This window comes from Heterodontus francisci, chromosome 9 (assembly GCF_036365525.1).
Source record: "Heterodontus francisci isolate sHetFra1 chromosome 9, sHetFra1.hap1, whole genome shotgun sequence".
Lineage (NCBI taxonomy): Eukaryota > Metazoa > Chordata > Chondrichthyes > Heterodontiformes > Heterodontidae > Heterodontus > Heterodontus francisci.
Window position 1 is genome coordinate 14,412,855 of NC_090379.1, and position 14,125 is coordinate 14,426,979.

General features: G+C 49.0%; 1 protein-coding gene across 1 annotated transcript in view; it reads right to left on the reverse strand.

The window, feature by feature from the left end:
- tshr (thyroid stimulating hormone receptor) overlaps window positions 1–13,884 on the reverse strand; it is an 86,998-nt gene extending 73,114 nt beyond the window's left edge. Inside the window, exon 1 of the mRNA XM_068038133.1 lies at window positions 13,712–13,884. Coding sequence (XP_067894234.1) covers window positions 13,712–13,884 — 173 coding nt within the window. The remainder of the gene's footprint in view (window positions 1–13,711) is intronic.
- Window positions 13,885–14,125: the final 241 nt, after the last annotated feature.

The following is a 14,125-nucleotide window of genomic DNA, read 5'->3' on the forward strand; positions in this document are numbered from 1 at the left end:
ACCGGTCATATCGTTCAGATTCCAAGAATATCAGAGGGCTTTCATACCCAACAATTTACACTTGCTTTCTGCCATTTCTCACAATAACTACTAGGATTGTAGTCTTCTGTCTGAATTTTGTTTTCAGTTTCCAACCTTCACCTTTAGGCAACCATCCTCTTCTACCATATTAAACTCCAGAAGCCAGTTATTGAAGGACAATACTCTAGCCAATCTTTACTCAGTCTTACATTTATTTAGAGTGAAAGCTTACAAAGATATAGCTCCGAACTCTCACTCTCCACACAGTCTCAGTAAGTGTGTCTTTATATGTAAGACCCTAATTAATGCCCTCCATCTGCATATAATTGAACACGATTGATATACAATTAACAACAGGAACAGACGGACCTGGGGGTGGGGGGGGGGGGGCGGGCGGGGGGGTGCAGTTCAGGTGCGTCGATCTTTGAAGGTCACAGGACATATTGAGAGAGTGGTTAGCAAAATATATGGGATCGTGGACTTCATAAATAGAGGCATTGAGTACAAAAGCAGGGAAGTTATGCTGAACCTTTATAAAGCTCTGGTTAGGCCACAACTGGAGTATTGTGTCCAGTTCTGGTCACCACACTTTAGGAAGGATGTGAGGGTCCTTGAGAGGATGCAGAGGAGATTTACCAGAATTTATTTCTTTATTTATTCATTCATGGGATGTGGGCATCACTGGCTAGGACAGTATTTATTGCCCATCCCTAATTGCCCTTGAGAAGGTGGCGGTGAGCTGCCTTCTTGAACCACTGCAGTCCATGTGAGGTAGGTATACCCACAGTGCTGTTTCGAAGGGAGTTCCAGGATTTTGACCCAGTCACAGTGAAGGAACGGCGATATAGTTCCAAGTCAGGATGGTGTGTGGCTTGGAGGGGAACTTGCAGGTGATGGCGTTCCCATGCAACTGCTGCCCTTGTACTTCCAGGTGGTCGAGGTCGCAGGTTAGGAAGGTGCTGTCTAAGGAGCCTTGGTGTGTTGCTGCAGTGCATCTTGTAGATGGTACACACTGCTGCCACTGTGCGTCAGTGGCGGAGGGAGTGAATGTTTGTAGATGGGGTGCCAATCAAGCTGGCTGCTTTGTCCTGGATGGTGTCGAGCTTCTTGAGTGTTGTTAGAGCTGCACCCATCCAGGCAAGTGGAGAGTATTCCATCACACTCCTGACTTGTGCCTTGTAGATGGTGGACAGGCTTTGGGGAGTCAGGAGGTGAGTTACTCGCCGTAGGATTCCTAGCCTCTGACCTGCTCTTGTAGCCACAGTATTTATATCTGGCAGGCCTAGAAGGACCTGGGACCGGAGTGGGAGATGTAAATAAAGAGCAGGTCTCAAGGCCTATATTTACCTGGAAGACCGGAGTGGCAGTCAGCTGACCTACCAGGACTGGAGTGGCAGTCAGCTGACCTACCAGGACTGGAGTGGCAGGCTGTGGCTGTGTCTGTGTCCCCGCGCGCTGGGTTGAAAAGTGGAAAAAAAACTGACAGTGACATTACGGGAAATCCGTAAGCTGATTGGTTGTAAGTAACAGCTGTTATTGCCTGTAAATAGCTTAAAAAATCAGAGAAAAAAAAAGTTCTTTTTTTAAAAACCCTCAAAAAGCTACCTTCTAAGTGGTACGGTTGGTAGTACTAAGATTTTAGTTGGTGTAATTCTTCATAATTATCAATTAGAATAGTGCTGTTTGGACAGAGTATAAGACTGTGAGTTGGTGTGTGAGGGATTTCACTGACTTGGGGAAGGAGGTGCACTTTGCTGTCTTTCTTTTCTTTTCTGCCTTTTCAGCCTCCACGGTACAGGAGAAAAAGCCGATTGGCAAGTAACTGGGAAGTTATTCTACTTATTACACCAGCAATAATTAGTTTGCAAAGCTAAGTAATGGCAGGGCAGCTCGGCCAAGTAGAATGTGCCTCCTGTGGTATGTGGGAAGTTGTGGACGCACCATGTGTCCTTGACAAACACATCTGCAGGAAGTGTCACCTGCTGCAGAAGCTTGAGCTCTGGGTTTTGGAACTCGAGCAGCGGCTGGAGTCACTGTGGAGCATCCGCGAGGCAAAGAACCACGTGGATAGCATATTTCAGGAGGTAGTCACCCCGGAGCATAAGAGAGCACAGGCAGAGAGGGACTGGGTGACTGCCAGACAGACAAGAAGGTCAAGGCAGGCAGTGCAGGAGTCCCTGGAGGGCATCCCACTGTCTAACCGGTCTTCAGTTCTGATTACCGTTGGGAGAGAGGGTTCCTCTGGAGAGTGCAGTGAGAGTCATGACCAGAGCACTGTGGGTGGCTCAGCTGTGCAGGGAAGGAGGAGAAAAGACAAGAGAGCAATAGTGGTCGGGGATTCTATAGTTAGGGGAACAAATAGGCATTTCTGTGATCACAGACATGATTCCAGGATCACCGAGCAGCTACAGAGCATTCTGGAGGGCAAGGGTGCACAGCCAGAGGTCGTGGTCCACATTGATATCAACGATATAAGAAGAAATGGGGATGAGGTCCTGCAGGCTGAGTTTAGGGAGTTAGGAAAGAGATTAACAAGCAGGACCTCAAAGGTAGTAATCTCCGGATTACTCCCAAGTCAATGTGCTAGTGAGTATAGAAATAGGAGAATACACCAGATGAATGCATGGCTTGAGAAATGGTGCAGGAGGGAGGGCTTCAGATTTCTGGGGCATTGGGACCGGTTCTGGAAAAGGTGGGACCTGTACAAGCCAGATGGTCTGCACCTGAACAGGGTTGGGATGAACATCCTTGCAGGAAGGTTTGCTAGTGCTGTTGGGGATGGTTTAAACTAGTTTGGCAGGGGGATGGGAACCTGAGGGCAGTTTCAGATAGGACAATTTCAGGGCAGGGAATGGGAAGCAGAAAATTAGCGAGTGACTCTGAAAGACAGAAGAAGCAAAGATTAAAAAGTGTGCAGCACAGGAATTTGGCAGTGTTAAAAGGTATTTATTTAAATGCCAGAAGTATAGTAAATAAAGTCAATGAGCTGAGGGCACAGATAGATACATGGCAACATGATATCATAGCTATAACGGAAACTTGGCTTAAAGAGGGGCAAGAATGGCAGCTCAACATCCCAGGATATAGAGTTTTCAGGCGGGATAGAGAGGGGATAAAAAAGGAGGGGGTATAGCATTATAGGTTAAGGAATCAATAACAGCTGTGAGGAGGGATGATATGCTGAATGAATCATCAAATGAGGCCATATGGGTGGAGCTCAGAAATAAAAAAGTAGCAGCCACACTACCAGGAGTGTACTATAGACCCCCAAATAGTGAGAGGGACACCGAAGAACAAATATGTAGACAAATATCTGAGAGCCAAAACTATAGAGAAATAATGGTTGGGGATTTCAACTACCCTTTTTAGAACCCTGAAAGTTGCCACCCAGGTTAATAGGGCTGTTAAGAAGGCATATGGTGTGTTAGCTTTTATTAGTAGGGGGATCGAGTTTCAGAGCCACGAGGTCATGCTGCAGCTGCACAAAACTCTGGTGAGGCCGCACCTGGAGTATTGCGTGCAGTTCTGGTCACCGCATTATAGGAAGGATGTGGAAGCTTTGGAAAGGGTGCAGAGGAGATTTACTAGGATGTTGCCTGGTATGGAGGGAAGGTCTTACGAGGAAAGGCTGAGGGACTTGAGGTTGTTTTCGTTAGAGAGAAGGAGGAGGAGAGGTGACTTAATAGAGACACATAAGATAATCAGAGGGTTAGATAGGGTGGATAGTGAGAGTCTTTTTCCTCGGATGGTGATGGCAAACACGAGGGGACATAGCTTTAAGTTGAGGGGTGATAGATATAGGACAGATGTCAGAGGTAGTTTCTTTACTCAGAGAGTAGTAGGGGCGTGGAACGCCCTGCCTGCAACAGTAGTAGACTCGCCAACTTTAAGGGCATTTAAGTGGTCATTGGATAGACATATGGATGAAAATGGAATAGTGTAGGTCAGATGGTTTCACAGGTCAGTGCAACATCGAGGGCTGAAGGGCCTGTACTGCGCTGTAATGTTCTATGTTCTATGTTCTAACTGGGATACAGTGTGAAGGGCACAAAATTCTTGAACTGCTTTCAAGAGAACGTTTTTAGCCAGCACATAACCAAGCCCAACAAGACAGGGCACAGTTCTAGATTTAGACTTCGATAATAAAGCTGGGCAAGTGGAAGAAGTAGCAGTGAGTGACCATTTTGGAGATAGTGACCATAATGCAGTTGGTTTTAGCATAATCATGGAAAAGGACAAAGATAAACCAGGAGTAAAAGTTCTAAATTGGGGAAGGCACATTTTATGAACCTGAGAGGTGACCTGGTGAAAGTGGACTGGATACAGCTACTTGAAGGAAAATCAATGGCAAACCAGTGGGAGGCATTCAAAAGCAAGATTCTACAGGCACAGTGTAGGCATGTCCCCATAAAGATAAAGGGTGGTACAGCCAAATCTAGAGCCCCCTGGCTATCTAGAAGCTTACAGGGTTAGTTAAAGCATAAAAAGAAAGCTTATGACAATCACAAAAAAACTTAATACTTTAGAAAGCCTAGAGGAGTATAGAAAGCGCAGGGATGAAGTAAAAAAGGAAATTAGAAAAGCAAAGAGAGGATGTGAAAAATTATTGGCAGGTAAAATCAAGGAAAACCCCAAAATATTTTATCAGTACATTAAGAGCAAGAGGATAACTAAGGAAAGGGTAGGGCCTATCAGAGATGTACAAGGTAACTTATGTGTGCATGAGGAAGATGTGGGCAGGGTTCTTAATGAGTTTTTTGTCTCTGTCTTCACAAAGGAGAGGGATAATGCAGACACTGTAGTTAAAGAGGAGGAGTGTGAAATATTAGATACGATAAGCATAATGAGAGAGGAAGTACTAGAGGGTCTGACAACCTTGAAAGTGGATAAACCGCCAGGGCCAGATGGATTGCATCCCAGGTTGTTAAAGGACGCCAGGGAGGAAATAGCGGATGCTCTGAGGATCATCTTCAAATCCTCACTGGATACGGGCGAGGTGTCAGAGGATTGGAGGTCTGAGCATATTATACAATTGTTTAAAAAGGGTGCGAGAAATTGGCCAAATAATGTTGGGTTGGTCAGGGTGACCTCGGTGGTGGGTAAATTATTAGAATCAATTCTGAGAGACAGGATAAAGTGCCAGTTAGAAAGGCATGGATTACTCAGGATGGAATTATTAAAGGAAGGTCATTTCTTACTAACTTGATTGAGTTTTTTGAGGAAGTAACAAGGATGATTGATGAGGGTAGTGCAATGGATGTGGTTTACATGGATTTTAGTAAGGTATTTGACAGGGTCCCACATGACAGACTGGTCAGTAAAATGAAAGCCCATGTGGCAGGTTGGATCCAATATTGGCTCTGACAGAACAAAGGGTAGTAGTCGATGGATGTTTTTGCGAATGGAAAGTGGTTTCCAGTGGCGTTCCACAGGGCTCAGTGTTGGGTCCCTTGCTGGTTGTGGTATATATTAACAACTATTACTTAAATGTGGGAGGTATGATTTGGAAATTTGCTGATAACACAAAAATTGGCCGTGTAGTTGATAGCGAAGAGGATAAACATAGACTCCAGAATGATATCAATGGTTTGGTTGAGTTGGTGGAAAAGTGGCAAATGGAATTCAATCCAGAGAAGTGTGAGGTAATGCATTTGGGGAGGGCAAACACAGCAAAGGAATATACAATAAATGGAATATATTGAGAGGGATAGAAGAAGTGAAAGACCTTGGAGTGCATGTCCACAGGTCCCGGAAGGTGGAAGGACAGGTTGATAGAGTGGTGAAGAAGGCATATGGAATGCTTTCCTTTATTAGCTGAGGTATAGAATACAAAAGCAGGGATGCGATACTGGAACTGTATAAAACGCTGGTTAGGCCACAGCTGGAGTATTGCGTACAGCTCTGGTCACCACATTACAGGAAGGACATAATTGCTCTGGAGAGAGTACAGAGGAGATTTACAAGAATGTTGCCAGGGCTTGAAAGTTGCAGTTATGAGGAAAGATTGGATCGGCTAGGGTTGTTTTCCTTAGAACAGAGGAGGCTGAGGGGTGACTTAATTGAGGTGTACAAAATTATGAGGAGCCTAGATAGAGTAGACAGGAAGGATCTGTTTCCCCTAGCGGAGAGGTCAATTACCATGGGGCATAGATGTAAGGTGATTGGTAGAAGGATTAGAGGGGACATGAGGAAAAGCTTTTTCACCCAGAGGGTGGTGGGTGTCTGGAATCCACTGCCAGGAATGGCGATGGAGGCAGAGACCCTCAACTCAGTTAAAAAGTACCTAGACATGCACCTGAAGTTCTGTAACCTGCAAGGCTATGGACCAGGTGCTGGAAGGCGGAATTAGATTGGGCGGCAAGTTTTTATGGCTTGCGCAGACACGATGGGATGGATGGCCTCCTTCTGTGCTGTAATTTTTCTATAGTTCTATGGTTCTGTATGGCTACTCCAGTTCAGTTTCTGGTCAATGGTAACCCCCCTAGGATGTTGATAGTGGGGGATTCAGCGATTTTAATGCCGTTGAATGTCACGGGGAGATGGTTAGATTCTCTCTTGTTTGGGATAGTCATTGCCTGGCACTTGGGTGGCACAAATGTTACTTGCCACTTATCACCCCAAGCCTGGATGTTGTCCAGGTCTTGCTGCATTTCTACACGGACTGCTTCAGTATCTGAGGAGTCACAAATGGTGCTGAACATTGTGCGATCATCAGCAAACATCCCCACTTCTGACCTGATGATGGAGGGAAGATCACTGATGAAGCAGCTGAAGATTGTTGGGCCTAGGACACTACCCTGAGGAACTCCTGCAGTGATGTCCTGGAGCTGAGATGATTGACCTTCAACAACCAAAACCATCTTCCTTTGTGCTAGGTACGACTCCAACCAGCGGAGAGTTTTCCCCCCTGATTCCCATTGACCTCAGTTTTGCTCAGGCGCCTTGATGGCAGACTCGGTCAAATGCTGCCTTGATGTCAAGGGCAGTCACTCTCACCTCACCTCGAGTTCAGCTCTTTTGTCCATGTTTGAACCAAGGTTGTAATGAGGTCAGGAGCTGGGTGGCCCTGGCAGCACCCAAACTGAATGTCACTGAGCAGGTTATTGCTAAGCAAATGCCGCTTGATAGCACTGTCGACAACCCCATCCATCACTTTACTGATGATCGAGAGTAGACTGATGGGGCGGTAATTGGCCGGGTTGGATTTGTCCTGCTTTTTGTGTATAGTACATACCTGGGCAATTTTCCACATTGCTTGGTAGATGCCAGTGTTGTAGCTGTACTGGAACAGCTTGGCTAGGGGTGCGGCTAGTTCTGGAGCACAGGTCTTCAGTATTATTGCCGGAATATTGTCAGGGCCCATAGCCTTTGCAGTATCCAGTGCCTTCAGTTATTTCTTGATATCATGTGGAGTGAATCGAATTGGCTGAAGACTGGCATCTGTGATGCTGGGGACTTCAGGAGGAGGCAGAGATGGATCATCAACTTGGCACTTCTGGCTGAAGATTGTTGCAAACGCTTCAGCCTTATCCTTAGCACTGATGTGCTGGGCTCCCCCATCATTGAGGATGGGGATATTTGTGGAGCCTCCTCCTCCAGTTAGTTGTTTAATTGTCCACCACTATTCAAGACTGGGTGTGGCAGGACTGCAGAGCTTAGATCTGATCCGTTGGTTATGGGATTGGTTTGCTCTGTCTATCGCATGCTCTTTACACTGTTAAGTGGTCCCAGGGATGAGGGAATTTAGCTACAAGGTTAGGTTAGAGAAACTGGAGTTGTTGTCCTTGGAGCAAAGGAGATTGAGGGGAGATAGGGGAGATTTCATAGAGGTGTACAAAATTATGACAGGTTTGGATAGGGTAGACAAAGAAGAGCTGTTCCCATTAGCTGATGGTACAAGAATTAGGGGACTCAGAGCAAAGGTTTTGGGCAAGAGATACAGTGGGGATGTGTTGAAGAACTTTTTTATGCAGTGAGTCGTAATGACCTGGAACTCGCTGCCTACAAGGATGGTAGAAGCGAAGATGATGAATGATTTTGAAATGAAATTGCAGGGCCACTTGAGGGAAATAAACTTCCAGGACTACAAGGATAGAGCAGGGGAATGGGATTGACTGGATTGCTCTACAGAGAGCTAGCATCGACTCGATGGCCGAATGGCCTCCTTCTATGCCATAATGATTCTATGACTTCAAAAGTACTTCATTGGCTGTACATTGCTTTGGTACATCTTGACATTGTGAAAAGCACTATATAAATGCAAGTCTTTCTTTTAAATATAGTTTGAGTGGACTTACCCTGAAGCTGCTGGTCGGAGAATGATGGCTACATTACAAAGTCCAGCCTTTGTGCATCCCTGGCTCCTATCTTGCTCTGATTACACTTCTACACACAGCTCCACTACCCCACACACACTGAGCTCCACTCCACACACTGAGCTCCATTCCACACACACTGAGCTCCACTCCACACACTGAGCTCCATTCCACACACACAGAACTCCACCCCACACACTGAGCTCCATTCCACACACACTGAGCTCCATTCCACACACACAGAGCTCCACCCCACACACTGAGCTCCATTCCACACATACAGAGCTCCACCCCACACACTGAGCTCCATTCCACACACACTGAGCTCCATTCCACACACACAGAGCTCCACCCCACACACAGAGCTCCACCCCACACACTGAGCTCCATTCCACGCACACAGAGCTCCACTCCACACACTGAGCTCCATTCCACACACACACAGCTCCACTCCACACACTGAGCTCCATTCCACAGACACAGAGCTCCACTCCACACACTGAGCTCCATTCCACACACACTGAGCTCCACTCCACACACTGAGCTCCATTCCACACACACAGAGCTCCACCCCACACACTGAGCTCCATTCCACACACACACAGCTCCACCCCACACACTGAGCTCCATTCCCCACACACTGAGCTCCATTCCACACACACACAGCTCCACTCCACACACTGAGCTCCATTCCACACACACAGAGCTCCACTCCACACACTGAGCTCCATTCCACACACACTGAGCTCCACTCCACACACTGAGCACCATTCCACACACACAGAGCTCCACTCCACACACACACAGTGCTCCACTCCACACACTGAGCTCCATTCCACACACACAGAGCTCCACTCCACACACACAGAGCTCCACCACCCACACACTGAGCTCCATTCCACACACACAGAGCTCCACTCCACACACACACAGTGCTCCACTCCACACACACACAGTGCTCCACTCCATACACACACAGTGCTCCACTCCATACACTGAGCTCCATTCCACACACACACAGCTCCACTCCACACACTGAGCTCCATTCCACACACACAGAGCTCCACTCCACACACTGAGCTCCATTCCACACACACTGAGCACCATTCCACACACACAGAGCTCCACTCCACACACTGAGCTCCATTCCACACACACACAGCTCCACTCCACACACTGAGCTCCATTCCACACACACAGAGCTCCACTCCACACACTGAGCTCCATTCCACACACACTGAGCACCATTCCACACACACAGAGCTCCACTCCACACACTGAGCCCCATTCCACACACACTGAGCTCCATTCCACACACTGAGCTCCACTCCACACACACACAGAGCTCCACTCCACACACTGAGCTATATTCCACACACTGAGCTCCACTCCACACACAGACACAGCTCCACTCCACACACTGAGCTCCACTCCACACACACACAGAGCTCCAATCCACACACTGAGCTCCACTCCACACACTGAGCTCCACTCCACAGACACACAGAGCTCCACTCCACACACTGAGCTCCACTCCACACACACTGAGCACCATTCCACACACACAGAGCTCCACTCCACACACTGAGCCCCATTCCACACACACTGAGCTCCATTCCACACACTGAGCTCCACTCCACACACACACAGAGCTCCACTCCACACACTGAGCTATATTCCACACACTGAGCTCCACTCCACATACAGACACAGCTCCACTCCACACACTGAGCTCCACTCCACACACACACAGAGCTCCAATCCACACACTGAGCTCCACTCCACACACTGAGCTCCACTCCACAGACACACAGAGCTCCACTCCACACACTGAGCTCCACTCCACACACTGAGCTCCACTCCACACACACACAGAGCTCCACTCCACACACTGAGCTCCACTCCACACACACACAGAGCTCCACTCCACACACTGAGCTCCATTCCACACACACTGAGCTCCATTCCACACACACAGAGCTCCACCCCACACACTGAGCTCCATTCCACACACACACAGCTCCACTCCACAACCTGAGCTCCATTCCACACACACAGCTCCACTCCACACACTGAGCTCCATTCCACACACACACAGCTCCACTCCACACACTGAGCTCCATTCCACACACACTGAGCTCCACTCCACACACTGAGCTCCATTCCACACACACAGAGCTCCACCCCACACACTGAGCTCCATTCCACACACACACAGCTCCACCCCACACACTGAGCTCCATTCCACACACACTGAGCTCCATTCCACACACACACAGCTCCACTCCACACACTGAGCTCCATTCCACACACACTGAGCTCCACTCCACACACTGAGCACCATTCCACACACACAGAGCTCCACTCCACACACACACAGTGCTCCACTCCACACACTGAGCTCCATTCCACACACACAGAGCTCCACTCCACACACACAGAGCTCCACTCCACACACACACAGTGCTCCACTCCACACACTGAGCTCCATTCCACACACACAGAGCTCCACTCCACACACACACAGTGCTCCACTCCACACACTGAGCTCCATTCCACACACACACAGCTCCACTCCACACACTGAGCTCCATTCCACACACACAGAGCTCCACTCCACACACTGAGCTCCATTCCACACACACAGAGCTCCACTCCACACACTGAGCTCCATTCCACACACACTGAGCTCCACTCCACACACACACAGTGCTCCACACCACACACTGAGCTCCATTCCACACACACAGAGCTCCACTCCACACACACACAGTGCTCCATTCCACACACACTGAGCACCATTCCACACACACACAGAGCTCCACTCCACACACTGAGCTCCATTCCACACACACAGAGCTCCACTCCACACACTGAGCTCCATTCCACACACACACAGCTCCACTCCACACACTGAGCTCCATTCCACACACACAGAGCTCCACTCCACACACTGAGCTCCATTCCACACACACTGAGCACCATTCCACACACACAGAGCTCCACTCCACACACTGAGCTCCATTCCACACACACTGAGCTCCATTCCACACACTGAGCTCCACTCCACACACACACAGAGCTCCACTCCACACACTGAGCTCCATTCCACACACTGAGCTCCACTCCACACACACACACAGCTCCACTCCACACACTGAGCTCCACTCCACACACACACAGAGCTCCAATCCACACACTGAGCTCCACTCCACACACTGAGCTCCACTCCACACACACTGAGCTCCATTCCACACACTGAGCTCCACTCCACACACACACAGAGCTCCACTCCACATACAGAGCTCCATTCCACACACTGAGCTCCACTCCACACACAGACACAGCTCCACTCCACACACTGAGCTCCACTCCACACACACACAGAGCTCCAATCCACACACTGAGCTCCACTCCACACACTGAGCTCCACTCCACACACACACAGAGCTCCACTCCACACACTGAGCTCCATTCCACACACTGAGCTCCACTCCACACACACACAGAGCTCCACTCCACACACTGAGCTCCACTCCACACACACAGAGCTCCACTCCACACACTGAGCTCCATTCCACACACACTGAGCTCCATTCCACACACACTGAGCTCCATTCCACACAACTGAGCTCCACTCCACACACACACAGAGCTCCACTCCACACACACACAGAGCTCCACTCCACACACTGAGCTCCATTCCACACACACTGAGCTCCACTCCACACACACACAGAGCTCCACTCCACACACTGAGCTCCATTCCACACACACTGAGCTCCACTCCACACACTGAGCTCCATTCCACACACACTGAGCTCCATTCCACACACACAGAGCTCCACTCCACACACACACAGAGCTCCACTCCACATACCCAGAGCAGCATTCCACACACACTGAGCTCCACTCCACACACACACTGAGCTCCATTCCACACACACACAGCTCCACTCCACACACACACTGAGCTCCATTCCATACACACACAGCACCATTCCACACACACAGAGCTCCACTCCACACACTGAGCACCATTCCACACACACACAGCTCCACTCCACACACTGAGCTCCATTCCACACACACACTGAGCTCCATTCCACACACACAGAGCTCCACTCCACACACACACTGAGCTCCATGCCACACACACACAGCTCCACTCCACACACTGAGCTCCATTCCACACACTGAGCTCCATTCCACACACACACTGAGCTCCATTCCACACACACAGAGCTCCACTCCACACACACACTGAGCTCCATGCCACACACACACAGCTCCACTCCACACACTGAGCTCCATTCCACACACACAGAGCTCCACTCCACACACACACAGCTCCACTCCACATACCCAGAGCAGCATTCCACACACACAGAGCTCCACTCCACACACCCAGAGCAGCATTCCACACACACAGAGCTCCATTCCACACACACTGAGTTCCACTCCACACACTGAGCTCCACTCCACACACACAGCTCCATTCCACACACCCAGAGCAGCATTCCACACACACAGAGCTCCATTCCACACACACACAGCTCCACTCCACACACTGAGCTCCATTCCACACACACTGAGCTCCATTCCACACACACTGAGCTCCACTCCACACCCTGAGCTACATTACACACACACACAGCTCCACTCCACACACACAGCTCCACTCCACACACACACCGAGCTCCACTCCCAGGCATTGCAATTCTAAGTGTTTTGAGGGCATGGCCGAGAGTGTCCATTTAACTTAGTCCTTAGTTAAAAGTAAAGGATCCCTGAGTATGTTACAACCACTCCATCTCCACCATCCTTTCCCCCAGGTGCTGGCATTATACTGGAGCTGCACACATTGGTGTTAAAATAGCGGTTATAAATTGCTCAGGTGTTCCTATCGCCCCTGCAGTGTCCACCCCGTACAATGCGAAACTGCCTTTCCCCAGGGGTCCCTCATCCCTCCACTCTGAGATCAGGTGGGGACCAAACCGGAGTTATACTCTCACGTTAGCAGTGCAGAAACCGTTTCAGACAAATATTAATGCAGGGTGAGAGATGGAGTTAAAAGCTTCGTTCTAAAAACTGGGTTTGCAATACAAGTGCATCCGATGAGTTTCACCAACGCTATTCCAGATTGCAAACACAATAAAAAAAAAGGGTTTCTCGCTCATGTTTCTGCCCGGGCTCAGGGAGTGAATGTCAGTCTGCAGGTAGCTTGTGTTTGCTGGGACTTGTGGCACTGGTTTAAAGGGGGAGCCAGAACACACAGGGAACCTGACAGGACTCAACTTCCCAGTGCGGATTGAAGACAAAGCGAAGATGTTGTCTTTCCCCCCTCCAGGGAGGGTTCAGTATGGGGTACTCACATTTTCTCGGTGCTCTGGGGGAAGATCGGGATGTGATCGATGGATTTACAGGTTATCTGCAAGATGTTCCACTCTGAACACTCACACACACTCGGGCACTGATCCACTCCAACCCGGCTCAATCCAAGGGAGACAGTTGTCAATGTCAGCACATACAAGATGAGCAGGATCATCTTCCAACAGGTTCCAATTCACTCCTTCCTGACCAAACCACTTAAAAACATGCAATCTTTTCTCTTGCTTCCTTTTTCTTCTCGTTCGTTAATGTTTCTCCTTTTCAAACAAAATTGCTGCGAACCATTTCCCCAGACGATCGAATTGAATGTGATTTTATCCCGTTCTTGCCACCAGGAGCCCTCATACAGGTTTACAAAGTTCCTCATGTCAGCTCTGACACCACAGCCTTCAAGCTGC